Source organism: Ciona intestinalis, chromosome 11 (assembly GCF_000224145.3).
Source record: "Ciona intestinalis chromosome 11, KH, whole genome shotgun sequence".
In the NCBI taxonomy this organism is placed as follows: Eukaryota; Metazoa; Chordata; class Ascidiacea; order Phlebobranchia; family Cionidae; genus Ciona; species Ciona intestinalis.
Window position 1 is genome coordinate 3,143,862 of NC_020176.2, and position 19,296 is coordinate 3,163,157.

The window sequence follows — 19,296 nt, forward strand, 5'->3', positions numbered from 1 at the left end:
AGAAACACCTCGCGCTTGTCTTTTAGATGCGTTTATACAAAATCTTTATCAAATAATTAAACACGAGAGAACCTGGGCTAAAATCTGTCATTCATATTTTACCTCTAACTTTACTTATAAAACTAGGATGTACTTTCTATATCTCATCTCATGACTGAATAAAAGAAGACTACTTTTTCCTAATAAAGTAGCCTACTATACAAGAAACTGGGACTGCGGCGATGGGAGACCTAATATACAAATACATTATGAAAACGTTTTATTTACACCTTTAGCGCACGGTAACATAACGCATATGGCAGTGTAGGCCTACGGGTGTACCATCATCAAAAATCCATAGTAAGATGTGGAATGTTTTATGAGAAATGTTAGGGTGATGTATGCGCTTATTTGGCCGTTTCTCATTGGAGTGTTTGAAAGCAGGTAAACTATACAAGGCAACACATTTTAAATGTAGCGGAACAAATAGGAATTAAAGTTTTTTTTTTTGTAAGTACTTGCTCATATGAACAGAGTACCGTCATCGTCTACACCAAGAAACGCAACGTTATGTTCTACATTTAACCCAGAGTTTAACAAATTTTCAGTTTCCATGTCTTCTTGTGGCCTTTTTCCTGCTGAACACTGCAGTAGAAAAGCACTTTTCTGTAGTTCGTTGTCGTTTGCTTTGCCTGGGCTGTCTCTGAAATTCAAGGGGGGAGATGGTCCTGAGCGTTTACCAACACAAGAGTTCGGTAACAACGGCTTTGTAGAAGAGGCGGAAGACGACATTGACATTACAGATGACTTATCCGATGTACACGCAATATCATCATGGTTTGACAGCGACCCGTTTTTGCTTGAACCGGGTGAAGGTTTGAACCCCATACTCACTTCAACTCCACTATCGGTGTAAAACTATAAAATAAGTGGGAATTAGTATCCATTGCTGGACCCAAACTATATGAAAGTAAGTGCCTAAACGCTTACCTGTTGGTCCTTTTGATTTTGCTGGTAGTCTGACATCGAAGAAGAAGATGAAATCCAACTGTTTCTTACACATGCTGCACCAGAAGTTGTGATTCCCAATCTAACAGATAACGGTGGTACGGATGATGTGTCGATAGTTACATCCTTCTCGAGTTCGTCAGCCGGGACACAGTCTTTTCTAAAGGATACTCGATGGCGAGTGTCCGAGTCCGACTCTTCTGGTGTGGTGATTTCTGGATATGACGGCCTGCTGGGTCTGACTTGGCTTTCCTCTAATCCCAAAACGTATAGTCCGCCCGAGTTGCTGTTCGCCTGTATGGCCATTCCTGCTTGCACGTTCACCGCGTATAACGCTGCAAGATCGCGGGACTGGTAAAGGTTTTCTGCTGGTGCGGGCGCTGATACATTCGCGTGCTGTATCGGTGAAATTTCAGCTACGGTCTGCGTAAAAGGATGTCTCGCCATTGATGAAGTGGAGGTAACAGGGTAACTTCCCAAAGGAACATTTTCGCCGATTTCATGCAGAAAGTTTGCTTGGCAATTAGGCTCGTTAACATAATGGCAAGAATCTGCATCGTGGATTGGATAAAGTGTGTGATCAGATAATTTTGAACGTGTGGACTGCTGACGCATTGTATAATATCCACGAGGTTTTCCTGAGCAAAAAAATAAAGTTAGATTTTGTATACAGTTAGAAGTTAACATAGGGTATAACTCGGACCCATATAAATCTCAGGTCCAGCTGGACCTCACCCACGTAAAATAGAATAATACTGGAAAATTATTTTGTCATTTTTCTAACCTGTGTATCGTTTACTGCTGCAGTGGTTCAGAGTTTCGGCTCCACGAGCCGATGACCTTAGTCCTGTCCGTTCAAAACGTTCCAACTTGCACTGGTCGCACGTAGCGTCCCAACTGACCCCGTGACGGCAAAGTGGAACAGAAAACTCTCTTCCATTAATTTCGGAGCAATATCTTTCTACGTCTTCACGATAGTCAATGGAAGACACTGAATTCGCTCTTCGGGGTCGACCGCTCATGCGACAGTCAGTTGTGTACTGACGCCTAGCGAAAGCAGGCTTTGTATCATGCTGGAAGCTTGCTGAGCTTGTGAGTTGCCGAAACCCAGCTCTCACTTCTGAAATATATGAATGAATGATTAACAAATGGTATTTATTAACCTTTCGTGGCGGGGCAACGACGTTATAACACTTCTGTTTCATACTTCGTGCCCGAGTACGAGTTACCACATATTTATAACTATGATGGATAATTGATTTGGGAATTATACCTGCTTCGTAGTTGGCATAGTTTTTACAGGTCAAAGTAGAATCGCGAGAAGTCCGTGAAAATGATTTCTGGTTCTTTCTCATGTGACCATCGGCACGATTATCACCACACTCATTACTCGAGTTTGAAACACTGTCTTGCGATTTCCCACTTCCCCCGCTACGATGGGACGGCGGACTTGCCGATCGAGAACCTGAAATTAAAGAGATCAGTTTTGACTGTAAACTTAAATAGTAATCAAGAGTTTAATAAACACAGATTTTCCAAGACCTGCTAATACATAGAACAAGAAATTAATCTTACCTTTGCTTCTGCAAGTAGAGACGAGAGTACCCTGGTCTGAAGCCATCGTGCCGCTGTTACGTGAGCATTGGCCGGGTGACCGATTTGCCCCTACGGAAAAAAAATTACAAAACTTTAAAAAGACACCTAATGCCATAACAGTGTACAGAGGTATTACTTATCTATGTGGTATTGCAAGATTTTAGTTTTGGTTGTTATATGGTCAAAAATAACTCACGTTTTACATAAGAAACGTTGTTGCGTTTGAAACAACACATACTTGCTGCCACTACAATCATAAGGGCGAGACCGCACGACGCAGAGATAACGATGACAAGTATAATTGACATGCCTGCAAAAAATATGTTTTAACATAAGAAATAGGTAAAAGATAAGGACAAATGTTTATTAATCATTGAAACTTACCGGCTGCGCTGGTAGAACTGTCGTATTCAGCTGAAATGACAAAAAAATAAATGAATGAATAAATTAATGTAAACCTACTTACACTCGCGTGGCGTTGCAAAGCGGTCGTTATAACACGGGTGTATTGTTTCTTATACCTCGTGCCCGCTTACGAGCTACCGCGTTATAACTTATAACTGTGGATAATTGTATGTATAAAGTATGTAAATAAATAAAAGTTAGTGTAGTAAATACCTGTTGTGGTAGCGATAATGTAATCGGTCGGGTGACTGAAGCCAAAAGAGTTATTGGCGTGGATGCGGACCAAGTAAGACGTTTTAGGTTCCAATCCAAGCATTGAGTGGCTTGTTATCCCGCCCGGAATAACTGCTTGTTGCCAAGTAGTTCGCTCTTTCTGTTCGCCAGAACTTTGCTGCGATCTATAATAGAAATACAGCCGTTTAGATTTCCAGATTTAGAATTTGTGGGTAAATATAGCTTGTGTTAAACTGTTACTGCCAAAACATGCCTCACATCAAATTCAGTGGTAACGAATTATTATCTGCTGGTTTATCATTATTTAACGAAACTAATATATGAAGTGTCTCACTTTTTATACTGCAGTACAAACGATTGCTTCTTTCCGCCATCAAAGGCCGGCCGCCATGCCACAGTAATGGCATCAAAGGTGTGGTTCGTAATTCTTAATTCTGTTGGAGTATCTGGAACGCCTACATTTAAAAATACATATTAAGATTTTGAAGTCTCAGCAATGTGATTTCTAATTCATAAAGATAGGCTAATGTCGTTCAGACTTACCCATGGGGACGATTGAAATGTAGGTACGATCAAACCCAAGAGAGTTTGTGACGTCACAGGTAAATTTGGTGACGTAGAAGCCGCCTTTAAGATGCGCTACATTGATGTACAGAGTGCTTGAAAATAGGTCATGGTCGTGGCGTCTGAATTCCGAAACATACCTAAATAAAACATGGCTCAGTATACATTTTATATTATACACATAAATACCTGCTAGTATAAAAAGGTGGGGTAAGATGGTTCATATTTTTATTCTTTTTTATCGTGCCATTGGGTAGTAAACATTAAAAAATATGGGATATTATGTGCCAACGATATTATCTTATCCCACAGTATACTAAGAGAACTAACAGCAAATAAATGGAAAAGCTAAAATAAGCCAAATAATCGCTTTATTCATTAAATACATGTTCATACTGTGTGTCAAAACTTTGAGCGCTTCCAGCATGAATAACAGTTCCATTTTCATCTTTCCATTGAAACGTAACATCTGGATTGCCGAATGCTCTGCATACGATTGCAACTCTTTTACGCACACCGGTAGGTGGCGGTCGTGCTACTTTGATCGGAGTATTTCTTCGATCGATGACTGCGCCGACTGAATTAACAAAGTACAGGATGTATCGTAATGTTCATATATATACATATTAGCATGTAGGATTTTTGTGTAAGAGCTAAACTTTGGTATATTTCATATGGGTTTAATAGCGAGGCTCGACAGGACACCTACAAAATTTAGGCCAGCGTTGTCCAGTCTGGTAACTAGCTTTTTTATAGCAAGATAAAGAAAATATTTAAAAATGATAACTCGTTTTAATATAAACGTTAATTTTAGATATCAAAGAAAATTAATAAAACTTACATTTAATTGAAAGTTTGAATTCCGACGTGCCAGCAGTCCCAACACCGTTGGCGGCAATGCATCGATAAGTCCCTCTATCAGATTGTGTGACATTTCGAATCATCAGGCGACTAGTTCCCGGTTTCGTGGTGACGTCATATACGAGACGCTCGGGATTTGGAATCTGCGCAAAAAAATAAATAATTGATTATATCAATAGCGATTATTACGCCTGGATGGCAGACGACTGCATTGTTATATCAAGTTCTTACGTTTTTTATCCATTGCACATTGGTAGTGAGTGGAAGGGAATCAATTGTACACGTCATGATGACGTCATCACCAATGACGACAGTTTTGGGACCACTTAAGTCGCTAATCCTCGGGGCATCTGGAAATTTATATATTTTTATAAAAATATGTGATTAAATTTAATAAACATTTTTAGATTATTTTACTTACAATACACGGAAAATAAAACGTTGATCGACGATTCTCCTCGTGTGTTAATCGCCTTCAGTTGGTACATGCCAGCATCGCTTAAATGGACATTACGAATCCTTAAAATTCCTTCGTTCTCCGACCATGTAATGCGGTGATCATTTGCCAAAGCGACAGTTCTCCAAATTGGAACTTCATCTTTTTCAGGAGTCCTAGTTGGGGCCAAGATCAACTGACCGATCGCCGAGTTTCGTTGCGAAGGGATGAGCCTCGACCATAAGTAAGTCATATTGCTTGGGTTTCCACGTACAGGTATAAAAATCTCGATCTCTCGCTTGCCCTCGGTTGCTGCAAACCGAAAAATCTTCTTCGCAAAACGTGGCGAAAACTCCACGTTCATAGTGAGCGATTTTTCCGTTGATTTTCTTAATATTGGATTTTCCGCTCTGTGGGTATATCGAATAATTTTAAATATTGCTAAATTAGCAGTTTTTGAAATTATATTGATGTAATATAGTACTGTGGGGTAAGATTCGTACGTTATAAAATCTAATATTTTTTCATTGTGTTTTTATCAATTAACAACCATCTTTAAGAGTCGTGCGAATAGAGTTTAATAATTTTGCAAACAACAGGAACCAGCCTACCCCAACTTACTATATAACTCAAGCTCTATTTCAAGTGGAGCTTCAAGTTCATATACTAGTACTACATCAGGTAATTATACAGAAGATTTTTACTCACAAACCTGCATGTTATTCTTGCCCCATTAAACGTGTAGTTTGGAATGAACCGTATCCTACTATTTGAGATCATACCACCATTGCGACCGTCCCTGGTTGTAAGCTTTTCCACTTTGGCAGTGCTAATAAGAGAACCATCTCGGTACCTATAAAATCACAACGTTAAAACATCTAAATGTTCTATTTTTTATACAGTTCTGCTTGGTAAGATGGGACACCTTTAGCACATGATTTTATAATATCCTGATCGTGTTTTAAACAGTTAGCAACGGTCCGTGGAGGTCGTGAGGATACAGTTTTGTAATTGGGACGAGAAAATAGAACAAAAAGGTGTCCTATCTTCCCCCACTCTACTATACTTACCAAGTAATTGCCGAAGCTGGGTTACTGGATGAAGTCTCGCAGATAAAGCTAACAGCTTCGTCGCTTGCTAAAGACTCGGGAGATTGTTCAACAGTAAGCGCTCGAGCAAGAAATAAAACCTAAACATTAGAAACGTTTTAGCACTTAAAGTTAGAAACCAGTACAGTGTAACGCCTTTTTATTTTTTTCCAATGAGTCAGCATCTGGATCTATTCGAACTAGCATCTTCATCTGTTTGTTCGTTTTTAGTTAAATGAAGTCTACTCTATATGATCAACTTCCGTAAGCTAAAATGAGGTTAAAGTTTAAGCTAGACAACGAACCTGTAATGTCATCGTGGATCTTTTAGGCGTCCGTGAAGCGACATGAGTTGCAAGACACGCATACTCTGCCAAGTTATCGGTTTCGTCGAGAACAATTTCCAGGATATTACAATTTGATCCGATTTCCCTGCATACGGTTGTACCAGGCAGGATCCTCGTTTTTCTACCATCATCCGCTACCGGGTTTCCGTTCTTTGTCCAAGTTAACGTAGGGGTAGGTCTCCCGCCCTGCGAGTTAAGTGTAAGTTGAGTACTTAGATTCTATACCATATGTGGTTTAAGCTATACGGTCAACACGTTACATTATAGCATACATTGTGGTAGGTTAGAGGTATACGATGCTGGTGTATAGTTTTGTTTATTTTATAATCCCATTTAGTAGTATACAAAGAATATATACAGAATTATATAACCGTATCCCTACAACTAAAAAAGCTCGTTGGTAAATGTTAAAAACATAAAGTATGAGCAAACGGTATCTATTTTACCCCATGTACAGTACTATAACACCTTCATTTTGGTATTTCGTTTTAGTAAACGATGCCATAAGACGACTAGGCTACATGATACATTATGTTTGCAAGTTTATAGTAACATGCAAGCTACACCCAACACAAAAGTCCTACCTGTGATTGACATAACAGCTGCACAGTCTGTCCTGCTTCTAGGTTGGTTACTACACCTGCCACTGGTTTAGGATGATGCATGATCAAGTGGACAGATGTAGGCGGGAAGAGAATTTTTAGCGGCACTTTTGTCTGAACAGATTTTAAAGAATCATTAAAAGCTTTAAATATGGAATACAACTTTTATTTTTTGCACGGCAAGGCTACTACAGACATTGAAACACGGATGTTCTGTTTATACATCTAGTGCCCGCTTACGAGTCTTCTGGTATATGTAACTTATTTCTTTGCATAGCCGACAGTTTGAACAACCCATTAAGTTAAAGCAACGAAACGTAAGCGTATTGCTCATGGTGGGTACACACGTCTTTAATCGTAGCAGCAATGAGCGTCGGACCAGTCACCCTATGGTCACAATCAAGTACAATAATCTATTAATATTTTACCATTTTGACGAAGGCGAGTTCTGGAACCTCTGCTTTACACGTGTAAATATCATTTGCATTTGCCCGTTTCACTGAAGACAAAGTCAAGCTTGTTCTGATGCTCGATCGAAACGAAACAGTGGACACGATTATACCATTTCCATTTTCCACAATCGGCCCCTCATTTTTTAGCCTAAAATAATAAAAATAAGGTTAACTCAAGTTCAATCGGCTGGGGTAAGAAAGTCCATGTTTTTAGTCTCTGTGTCGTCCCATTTGGTATTAAACAAAGAATTGACATCGTTCAAACCGCATCCTCGCAACTCAGGAAACATATATAGGATATTGTGGCGAACGGTGTCTAGCTAACCCTACAGTACTATACAAATATTTCCTCAGTAGGCTGATTTAATGCTTACCATGTTAAGACGGAAGGTGGATTACTTTTAGTTGCAGTACATGACAAAGTCAAGGTCGTGTTCTCTATAGCGCCCTCTCTCGGGTGCTGAACTATATCGACGGAAGCAGGCGCATCTGTAATTAGAAAGGTTACTTACAGTTAGATTTTTTCGGCTTATCTGGCATATAAAGTGCATTTATTATTGCAAAGTTTATTCCGTCGTTCTGTCAGACTTTATCAAAGTGTGGAAAAAACGATGCTAGAAAAGTAAAAAAATACTATTTACATTAGCAAGAATAAAAGAATGTCCATATTTTTCAATACATAAACGTTGACGCTGTTGAATACTTACAGTGTACATTCAAAGTAACGCTGGTCGTAAGTGGGATGTAGAGTGCCAGACTAGAAGCTGCACAAGTTACGGTTTTACCGTGGTCTTGTGGTCGTACCAAGTGACGAAGTTGACTCGTTACAGTTGTACCGCTGCGGGTGAATGCTCTGTTGATGACATTACCTCCCTGAAACATAATGTGGTTTAGAATCAGCAGTTTCAACGAATAATTATCTTTACTCCCGACACGCGCTTAGCAGTAACCGGTTGACAGACATGTTTTATGGGATGTAAACTCAGAGATGATAGATATGATTTGTCATATCTTTGCAATTTAATCTATCAGACATACGCTATCATTTTGTGTGGTAGAATTAAGCATAAAATGTCAACGTAGTTTCCGTGTCAAGGAGTACATATACATTTGCACGTGTACGTTATCTCGTACATATAAAACGAGTGATAATAATTGTCAATTTGACAAGTTCCAGTTCCAACCGCGATTTCGAAATGCAAATTGGGCAGGGTATCATTGCTGCAAGTTCAAGGCCTGTTAATTATCGCCTGCACGTCGGCGTTTAGCAACAATGCAAAAGGGTTAAAAATGAATCAATACTTTGACAGTCATAACACCGTGTTATACTGTAACGCAATCATGTGTGCACGGAATTAGTTATTTCACGCACGAAAGCACCAAATTATTCGTTCAGAAAGTATAGTATTACGTATCGATTTAAACAAGTTGACCTAATCTGTTGACAAAGTAGCACAGCCGTCGTACCTTTGATCAGGCCGAAATGCGTACGAGAAACACTAGGTATTCTGTTACTTAAAACCTGGATTTAGCTAAGGTGCTTACAGCAGATTTGGGGCAATGAATTTTGGAGTTAAAACATTTGCAAATTACTTACAATTTTCCATATTAGAGTTGGTAAGGGGTTTCCCCCGACGCTTGTACACGTCATAATCGCCTCTTCTCCAGCTCGCAACGTATCAGAGGCGTGTGTGTCAATCGCTGGCTGCTGTGGTGCATCTGTAAAAACAAATAAATAAGTGTAACTACTTTTTCTTGCGTGGTGAGGTAACGACGGTCGTTCCAGCACGGGTGTTCTGTCTCATACACCTCGTGCCCGCTTAATTACGAATTATTACAAATGTAACTTTGGTGTTGACATTTTGTCGCGTTTCACACACGTCTACAGTCTCAAACCTATACACTCTCGTCTATGTGCGCTAAACTGTGCCACCACGCTAAAAATGCAGTTAATGAAAACGTCTGTTGCGATTAGCAGCAAAAAATCAGAGGTATATACATACATAAAACATTCAATATGCCTTCTGTTGAAACTGGTGTAGACGTTGCTGAGTTTCTGGCGAAACATCTAAGAATAGTTCCGTTGTCACTTCTTGTGGGAGACATGGTTATACTACTTGTTGTCGTAGCCAGTTTCGTTTCTGTTTCAAATTCAAAAAAGTTTAAACAATTTCAGTATATGTAAATTGATTTAATTAGGCTAATTTTTAAAAACACGATTGGAAAATTAAGAATATTATGTGCTAATAGCAGTCATCTTTTCACACGGTACTATAAAAATACAGGACTGTTTTATTCGATTTCAAACTATAGGCTGATTCCAAGTAAAACAATGTTTTTATACCAGGAGAGGTAGCCTGAGAGTTGTGGGCATTTGGTTCTTCGTTGTTAATTCCGACACTCCAAGTAACAATGGCTGTGGGTCTCGCATCTGAGGCTCTGCACTCTATAGTTACATGTTTGTTCTCTTGTACGTTAATAAGGCCGGAATTCATTGGGGAAATCTCCAAACTTTGTGGTGCCACTGTAAACATACAAAAACATGTTTTAATTCTCTTTTATCGTTTCATTTTTTAGAAAACAGAAAGTATGTATATAGTAAGGTGGGGGCAGATGGGACACCTTTTCGTTTAGTTTTCTCTTTTCATTTGGTGGTAAACAAAGAAAATTCAATGAATTATAAAACCGTATCTTCACGACTTCCACAGAACGTTGTTAATTGTTTAAAACACAATCAGGCTGTTTGGATATTAGGTGTTAAAGGTGCCCCATCTTCCCCCACTCTACTATATATAGGAATTCATAACGGTAGCCCTGCGACTCAAAAAGAGCGTTGATAATTGAATAAAACGCGATCAGGCTTAATTAACTACAAACATGTGATGTTAAAAGGGTTTCTTGTCGTTTACATTGTCATTGTATTTAAAATGTTTTGCATTGATGTACAAACCTAGCACGGTGAGGCGTGCGTTGCGGGATCTAAGACGAACAAACTTGGTCGAAGCTTGGCAGTTGTATTCACCGTCATCTTCTGGCTGAATATTTACAATTCGAAGACCTGTAAAGATAAACAATAGTGACGTTAAGTTACAAATTTTCATATTGCTAAATTATTGCATTTATAATTCATCAGTTTTTCAGTAGCTTCAGAATTTTTTTGTAGAATATTACGCTTATATATTCTTTCTAAGCGGTCACATTGCTAAAATAAAAAACTTCTGTACAGTAAAATATATTCTAATACCTTGATGTTGGCCAGTTTGTACGAAAGAATATCTTGGGAAAGGCGAATTGTTTGGCTTTGAAAATGCGAACCCATCTTTAGACCACATCACGTCTCCCTGTGTGTAACAAACCATGTCGACATTTTGCAACGTATTTTATTGTCGTATCTTATATATTACCTATCATTTGTATATAAAAAATGAAAGTTTTATAGTAAATAAGAAAATACAAAAATTATGTTGCTATGCCATACATGACGTAATATTAGAAAATTCCCTTCAGGTAAAAAAATACGAAAAAAATATTACTAGTAGGACATTTTCAAATAAAAAAGGGATTATTATTGTTAGGTGTTTATACCTCGAAGTTTTTGATGTGACACTGGATAATAACCTCAGGGTCGCCAGCATTGACCGTCATGTTACTCGGTTGTCGAAAGAAGTAAGCTCTGCCCTCTTCCGAGCCTGTTTGTTTAAAGAAGTTTACAAATTTAATTCAAACACTCGTCGCCTTAATTAGTTAACGGAGCTCGACGGGCGCATCGAGGATTGCAATTTCCTTCTCCGGCCTGGCAAACTGCTGGTTCCTTATTAATATTTGAGGCGATTGTAATAAGTAAAAACCCACGCGTCTTTGCATCGCTTTGTCCTTACCGCCCAGCAAATTGCGGAACGGCGACGGGCATCGGAGGTCTGAAATACCGCTTTGATAACGGATTTCGCACGAGGTGACAAAAGACAAATGCAAATATGGTTGACGGATCGAAGATTGAATGCCAATCGCCCGCGGCGCACAAGCGAGGGAGCGGACAGTTTTTACTGTTTCAATAAACGACGTGTATTCGGCATTCCGGGGAGCAACGCCTGACGTTTTAATTAGTCCATCTTGTAGAGATAAATCGTAGGTTACGAGGTCGACACCGACTACTTTTCATTTAAGTAATGCAGCATGACTGTTACTTCACACAAGTAAAATGGTTTTTGTAATTAGTATGTCACCTTGCTGGACTATATAGTCATTTTATACGGTTATCATTACTTTGTAATGCATTCACGACGTCTTAACATTTTTGAAACACAGAAAATCAACTTAATCAACTTATTTTAAATTCTTAAAACAATACTCAATGTTCATACTTTTAAAATTAGTAAAATAAAGTAAGGTAACAAAACTCGGATTCGGCGTAAAATAATTTCAAGATACACTTACCAGCCACGAAAACGACCATGGAAGTAATAAATAATAATCCACATAGTATTTTACGATCGACAGCCATAACCTCCTCGGGCTGTGGCATCCTTGTATTCGTATTCCGAGACTTATATTTGAATCAGGCCACCTAATGCAATTGTGTTTACGAAGCTGGAAACAGAAACTGTTAGTTTTGTTAACAGAACAAACACAAAGCAGACAGCAATTTTTAAATGGCAACTTACACCTATATTCTATATTCCATATATATATATATATATATAAATATATATATGTATCTACGTTCCCTTTTATCCCCGACAAAACGGAGCGATTCAAGTACCGTACAATACACTGTACCGCAGCGTGGCTAATCCATCGCGAAATAATCCGGATCCCTCGTATTAAACTTAGTGAACAACCAAGCTTAGCCGTTTTGTCGGGAAACATGTTCTCACGGCCGAATACACTGCCCAAGTTCACATGCATTCAGGTTGATTTACTTTTAATAATTAGTACGTTGTGCACCGGTGCGCGTGAGTGCAATGCCAAGGTTCGTATTTCGCTACTTCCCCTCATTAAACTATCTCAAAGCTTGCCGCTATAAATTTTCCTGTAGAAATCTCCAATGCAAATTTGCAGACTGAGTAGACCTTACTAAATCTCACAACCAATTGCTCTTACATTCACAAAACGTAACTTTGTGTCTTCTTCCATGCTCTACCTGAAAACTTCTGTCAGTAGCAAACGCACGTAATTACCTAAGTAAACAAACTAGCACGTAAATTAATTTGGATCATACGGGTGTCGTAAATATGCCACGCCCCAGATTAATAGAAAGGTATCGATTATAAGAAACCTGGACGTTCTTACCGATGAACGCTGGTTTTCTCCGCTCAAAACATTGGAGAGTCTTTATCAATCGAAATCTGCCCTTTTTTCCCCAGGCGCTTCCTACAACGCGGGAACCTTTTTCGTCTATCTCCCGCAGTCATCGTCGTGACCGAGCTACACTAATGCGCTGAGCGGCACGCAGCATTGCGATAATTATTCTTGCAGCCTTTCCGCGTTCACAACAACACGGCCTCCTCCGTAAGCGTGACATCATCAAATGACGTCATAATAAAAATATATGACGTCATAATGAAAATCACCGAGATTAGTTTACCCCTGGCAACCAAATTGGACTCACCGTCCGAGTAATAAGTGATAATCTGGACCAACACAGTTGGCGAGCGACGACTGTATTATATGCCGTTGATTTGCTTTATTTTACGGTTGCCCCGTCCGGTCGTTACCACTTTTACTATGTTCACGACGTATGAAACAGCAGCACATGGTTCGAAACGAGGAGCAATTTTTTTCACTGTGCAACAAAACTATTATCAAAATCCTAAGCACAATTTTTTTTTTCTCTCCCAAAAATATTTTCTATTTTGGGAACATTTATTTAAATTAGATCCGACGTGTTCTGCTTTGCAGCATCACTACAACCATAAACATGCCCTATCAGTTACGCGTGAGTGGTCAATTTGCGCTGACCGAGTCCGCTGGGAAATCGCGTCCCACCTTCTAGTTATATAAGCGGGGAATATTTATAACAGCTAAGACATCAATAAGCGGCGGATCGATCGGAAAGTTGGTACAAGGAAAAGTCAATCTTGTTTTAACGTGAATATACCGCGCTGGATTGAAACGATTGATTCGCGGCGGCGCGATATATTGATATTCTTTCATTCAAGGCGTTTAAGCTTCTTGTACCCGCGCGAATTGATTAAGTTTGACAAAGTTTCCACGCACTAAACGCAGACGTACGTGTATGACTCTTAAAGGTTGCCAAAGTACAATCCGTTCCTTTGAGAATTTGACCCATTTCGAAATCTGAATATCCGTATTACGTCACAGTCGGGCTCGGGCAAGACATGACGTCACTCAGATGCTCTAGCGGTCTGAACCACTTTGGCGAAGTTTAGAAAGTTTCATCTAGACTTCCTCTATAGACTGGGGTCGCAACAATAGGAGGACCACGCAGATAATCTTTTAATCGATAGCAGCAAACTTTCACGCTGTTGGAGCTCACGGTCTTGGCTACTACATCTAACAACAGCGTCTACATGGCAGAGCGACGGTGATGGTTAAGCGGAATTTTAGCCGGAACGCTGTCCCGGAAGCACGCCATGTATTCTAAGTTGCGAGACACTCCGATTGCAGTAATTTATGATTAAACTCCGATTGCAGTAATTTATTTTGTTTATTACTGAAATTATAATTAGGGAAGCTGTGGTCCCAGAAATCTATCTAGTCATATGGATTGAGATCTCACCCAATTTAGGTCATATTTTACTTTTTTTTAAGAAACTAAATCATATCAACGCGGAAATGGAAATAATTAAATTAGAGCCCCGTAAAATCACGCTACATATACTGTTTTTGCTCACAGTGTTAAACAAATTTGGGTTGATTTAAAAACCTATATTTCACGCTTTAGCAGGATAAACGAATTCGCCCTATCCTTTACCACGTAAACGGCGGACGTGGATTTGGAACGGAAACACACCATTGTTGAACTTGCACCAGACCAAGGCGGATACGGAAATTTCGTGACCTTACGTGTTACATACAAGACACCAGACAAAACGCAGCGGTTAATGGCAACTCACTGCGGGGTTGCGACTAGCAACAGTTGCTGATGCTGCGCGACAGGTGTAAAGAAAACGGAAAACCACGGCATCGGAAACAATGGTGGAATTGTATTAAGCACAACAGGTGGATCTCCCGCTGTCACACCCTTTGATAATTATTCCCTCTTTAGTGAAAGCGTTTAGGACGTTTTCCTAGAGCGCAGTCCAAAATATAAAACCAGCAACGAAAGAGTATTTGACCGACATACACATTGCGTTGTGTTTGCTTTTCAAACGAACCGTCTTCCGTCAAAGATATAATACGACGCATATTGCTCGGGACAGAGCCACCCGCGGTCTTTCCAAATATTCCTGCTCAGTGGGACAGCGCGTTGCGTTCTGCCGTTTAAATTAACTGACAGAAGCGCTCCCGAATACGACCTAGATAAGAAATCTGGACTTTCAGCTGAACTGACATCAAAACTACCAGACCCGTCTTGTTTACATTGCAATATACACAAACAAAACCCCGCTAAAGGATTAAGTTCACAGGAAACGTACCAGCCTTGGCGTTTGTGGAGCGTCCATATGAAATAAGCCGGCATTAATTATTCAAAGCGTTACTATTGTTAATATCGTTTTATACTAAAAGATAATACGACAGAAATACCACAACGAACGTTTTTTTTTAAATTGCTGAAAGAATTCATCTCAAAATAAACGAACTATTGATAACAACTTTAAACTTTGCCTGATATTTTACTCCTACAAGAATCTAAAGTAGGAATTCCGAACGTCCAAGCAATCAGCCCGCGGTACTTGACTGACACAGTGCGTCCCAGCAAAAACAAGGAGAGTTGAAAGATGTTATCGTTCCAATTGTCAGCCTACTTGCTGATAAACCATCATGTCGTTGGCAACTCATACATCAACACTGTTTAACTCGCAATAGGAAACCTTGGATCTAATGCTTCTGCTTATACACTCCCATAAACACGCTATTATTAAGAAATATATTAACCCAAGCAATTGTAAAATAATATCAAGTTTAATTGTCAGAAGTATTCTATGACGAATCAACACGCGTTTGATTGAAACCAGAACTAAAACACAGCTTATCTGTTATCACACTCTTACGCTATTGTGACAAAGGCTAGTTTTAAATTGGACCGAATACGACCGCGAACGAAAACACGCCAACAGCACGAAAATTGCCCGAAACGTTTATACTGTTTTTTTGCTGTTTTAATTCTTTTTTTTATTTTAACAAAATTTTACACGCAGTTAGTCAATTTACCGCGAACGAAGATTTTGAAAAAACGATTTTGCAAAAATAAATATGCTGTGCAAAATACATAAGCCATAATGGTAAAACAATTTTTCTTATTCTAACTGACTCGTTCTTACCACACAATTACCAACACAACCGAAAGTAAAAGGTCAAACAATCAATTCTTAAAAGTTCACGCCCTAACACCGATTAAAAAACAATCAGACGCTTTGCTTCTCAACGCTGTCAGCGTAGCACGCGACAGTAAAACATAAAACCAAGGTAATGGCAGTGGCATTGCCCCACCCCCAATAAAATCGACGAAAGACAGCTCGCAGTGGACATACACAGCAAACAGGTTCATCTAACACGCGCGAACGTCCTGTGCAGCCTATCCCAGTGCAGTTTAGCATACTTCGCTGCCGTTGCAGTGACCTTTTAAAAAATTCTCTCCTTTGCCGAGCGGAATCAATCAAATTTCTAAAAATATCAGACCACTGTGTCTGATCTGCCGTTTTCCGCCTGCTTCGGTACAAGGCCTTTAATTGGATTCGGCGGCGCAGCGACACGCGCCTCCTGATTGCGCTTGCATGGCCTAACGATTTTTGACCGTGTTAACATTGTGAAACGGGTCGTGGTTGCAACAACGTAAAACGATCGCCTGTACTCGATAGCGAGAAACTACAGCATGTGGCACTTGCAATAGGCACTTAGCAGTCTTACATACGTGCAACAAATAGGCTACAACTAATCACCACCTTGGACAGACTTCTCCGCGCACAAGGTTTTGTAATAAGAGCATAATTACCGAACGCAAAATAAGAACAATTCGCCGCGATACCAAACAACTCATCTCCGCGTAAAACGCGCAACACCTTTGGGAGCTGAGTTCGTGTGAAAGGATTGATCGTCGGTATAAACGAAGCAAACTGAGACCTCAAGGGAGATGGGTCATAGAAGGCTTTTTCGAGGTTTCTTAAAGCAGGTGCCGGTGCTGGTTCTCGGTTCAAACAGTGCCCCCTTGGGAAGTAGTAAGGTATCATGTTCTTGGAGCAATATCCCACCAAAGTTAGAACCCGGGTAAACGCTGTAGGAAGGCGGAGTTATTCCGCAGACGCACCTCGTCTTCGTTACTTGTTTTCTCTCCCCAGGGACAAGTGATGTAGCTAATAATATCACGAAGCGGTAATCGAATATTGTGCTTATGTAAGTGCGGAGGATTACTCACTCGAATGGAAAAGTCAAACCACATTTGAATTTGGCCGTAAGATTGAAATTATTTTAGGCGATGTTGATTAAAAATCTTTGTAGTTCCAACAAAGCCAAAACGTATGAACTACATAACTGTTTTTCATACCAGACACTCTATTCAATACACGCAATAATATAGTAGGGGTAAGATGGTCCATGTTTAAATTTCGTTTGACGTTGTATTTGCAGTAAACAAACAGAAATATATTTACAGAATTGTTTAAACGTATCCCTATGTCTTTAAGAACGGTGTTAACTGTTACAAAACACGATTAAGAAGTATTATATATATGCAATGACGGTATTTATTTAACCCACAGTATTTTAATTACTAGCATAGCGGTTGGTTTGTTACGGGAATTAAAAGAACGAAATAAAAACCTTAAGACTTAATTAGTTTTTATAGTTTGTTATGCGAAATCTTAATTGAACTTATGCCAATGCAAATGAGCTATAAAATATGCCACATATGTCGCTGTCGAACGTTTTTTAGAAATGTTGGCTTATAGAAAAACTACCATATTGCGCTCTCATTTTGTAATCCGGGCTGTCCGTTTGCCCCATCTAGCGGCGCCCATCTAGCGGCGAAACGTCAAACACAGCCCTAACCAACAAAGTCAAACTAGAATGACAATATAAGATATTTGCACTTTGAGCGCATAAACGAGTTCAGACAAATAAATACTTACGATTTAAATATTTTTTTCTCTTTTTCCTCCATGCCTAACTGTTTGTTCTACATATATAGGCTATACAATAGAAACAGTAACTATGAAAAAATAAAGTAATTAAACGAGATTTACGGAATATACACCTAACGCACCATATAGTTTTTTGCGCAATAGCAATCACAGGAAGACTGATTGAGTGGACCAGTATATACTGTAAGACTACATTTCTCTGACGCTAACTGTGTAGTTACACCACGCCAACACGTCGTTGCAATAAGTGCCTGCACAAAGCGTAATTCCTTTGAAGCGCTTTATACGCCTGTAATCACTCAAAGCTATAGTATTTTGGATAAATGTAAAAAACGCATTTCTTACCCGCAACACCCTGAAGCTGGTAATTGAATCATTTAACATTTTTTAACCTTATCCTGAAGGCTTCCCGATGGCTATATCATGCAACAGCTTACTACGCCGTACGGTTTTTCGCGTATATATATTATTTTAAACTTTCGCATTTTTTAATTTACTTAACTGATGACAATTGTTGTCACCTTTGTAAAAATTATAGCCGCGGAAAAAAATAATAACTCAATTTCCCAAATATGGTAGCCTATAAAGACGGATTGAAGAAAATATCATCTAAACGCATGGGCGGAAGAAGCAGCCGCTTAAATAGTAAAATTGGCAGACATTACATTCGACGTATAAAACAGATACAAATGTAAGATCAGTTAGTTAGAGAAGATTTGCTTTCAGCTACACACACAGTGTTGAAATAGAAACAACATCAGCACTCGTCATCTCTGATGTCAGCACTTTTCAGGTTCGCATTTACTTCTTTTTCCTCTTCGGGGACTAAAAGGAATAAATTCTAATAATGTGATTGTTCATAATAAGTTTAGGCCAATAAAAAAATTAATAAAAAACGACTTAAATGATAAATTATACAATGATGAACTAATACCGCACAAACATGTTCATTAAAACAGATTTCCAAATGACTTGGTTCAAATGAGAATGATGTCTGTATATACCTTTTCTTTGTGCCCATTTCCGCTCCACTCCAGATCCAAAAAAGAAAAAGAAAATCGAACCGAAGAAACCGAACGCTCCGTTTATCCAGAACATAGTTTGCCATTGGCTGATAGATGTCTAAGGAAATTGCATAATGCTGTAGAGTAAAAGCCATCTTCTATATAGTAGGGTGGGGTAAGATGGGACATCTTTTCAATCTGTTTCTCGTTTCATTTGATAGTAAACAAAATAAAATTCAAAGAGTTATAAAACCGTATCCCCTCGACTTCGATATACCGTTGTTAGTTGTTTAAAACACGATCGGGATATTTGGATATTAGGTGCTAAAGGTGTCCCATCTTCCCCCACCCTACTATATATCTGTCGGAATGCATAGGCTATATGCGTGTACGATGGACCCAAATTATATATTTATTTGAGTTAAAAATATAATAATGCACCTTATCTGTGATAACTAATC

At 39.2% G+C, this 19,296-nt stretch overlaps 1 protein-coding gene across 1 annotated transcript; it reads right to left on the minus strand.

The window, feature by feature from the left end:
• Positions 1-242: 242 nt before the first annotated feature.
• On the minus strand, positions 243-17,838 carry LOC100185318 (nephrin). Its single transcript, XM_002122711.5, has 29 exons — positions 17,820-17,838; positions 12,007-12,159; positions 11,158-11,261; positions 10,817-10,913; positions 10,523-10,630; positions 9,917-10,096; positions 9,576-9,713; positions 9,170-9,291; positions 8,280-8,445; positions 7,947-8,061; positions 7,549-7,720; positions 7,103-7,234; positions 6,477-6,704; positions 6,154-6,272; positions 5,796-5,936; positions 5,069-5,493; positions 4,879-4,997; positions 4,628-4,790; positions 4,183-4,363; positions 3,766-3,926; positions 3,557-3,677; positions 3,202-3,386; positions 2,968-2,997; positions 2,780-2,893; positions 2,563-2,652; positions 2,261-2,452; positions 1,772-2,107; positions 970-1,625; positions 243-897 (listed from the first exon to the last, which is right to left on the minus strand). Exons 2-29 carry the CDS (start codon positions 12,092-12,094, stop codon positions 502-504), a joined length of 5,079 nt encoding a protein of 1,692 aa, XP_002122747.1. The 5' UTR covers positions 12,095-12,159; positions 17,820-17,838; the 3' UTR covers positions 243-501.
• Positions 17,839-19,296: the final 1,458 nt, after the last annotated feature.

Excerpts from the sequence above, each read along its gene's own strand:
- LOC100185318 (XM_002122711.5), bottom strand. The coding sequence starts at position 12,094 with ATGCCACAGCCCGAGGAGGTTATGGCTGTCGATCGTAAAATACTATGT. Across the intron at positions 5,494-5,795 it reads GGGGCAAGAATAACATGCAG|AGCGGAAAATCCAATATTAA; the intron begins GTTTGTGAGTAA and ends ATATACCCACAG. Across the intron at positions 3,387-3,556 it reads TTTGTACTGCAGTATAAAAA|ATCGCAGCAAAGTTCTGGCG; the intron begins GTGAGACACTTC and ends TTTCTATTATAG.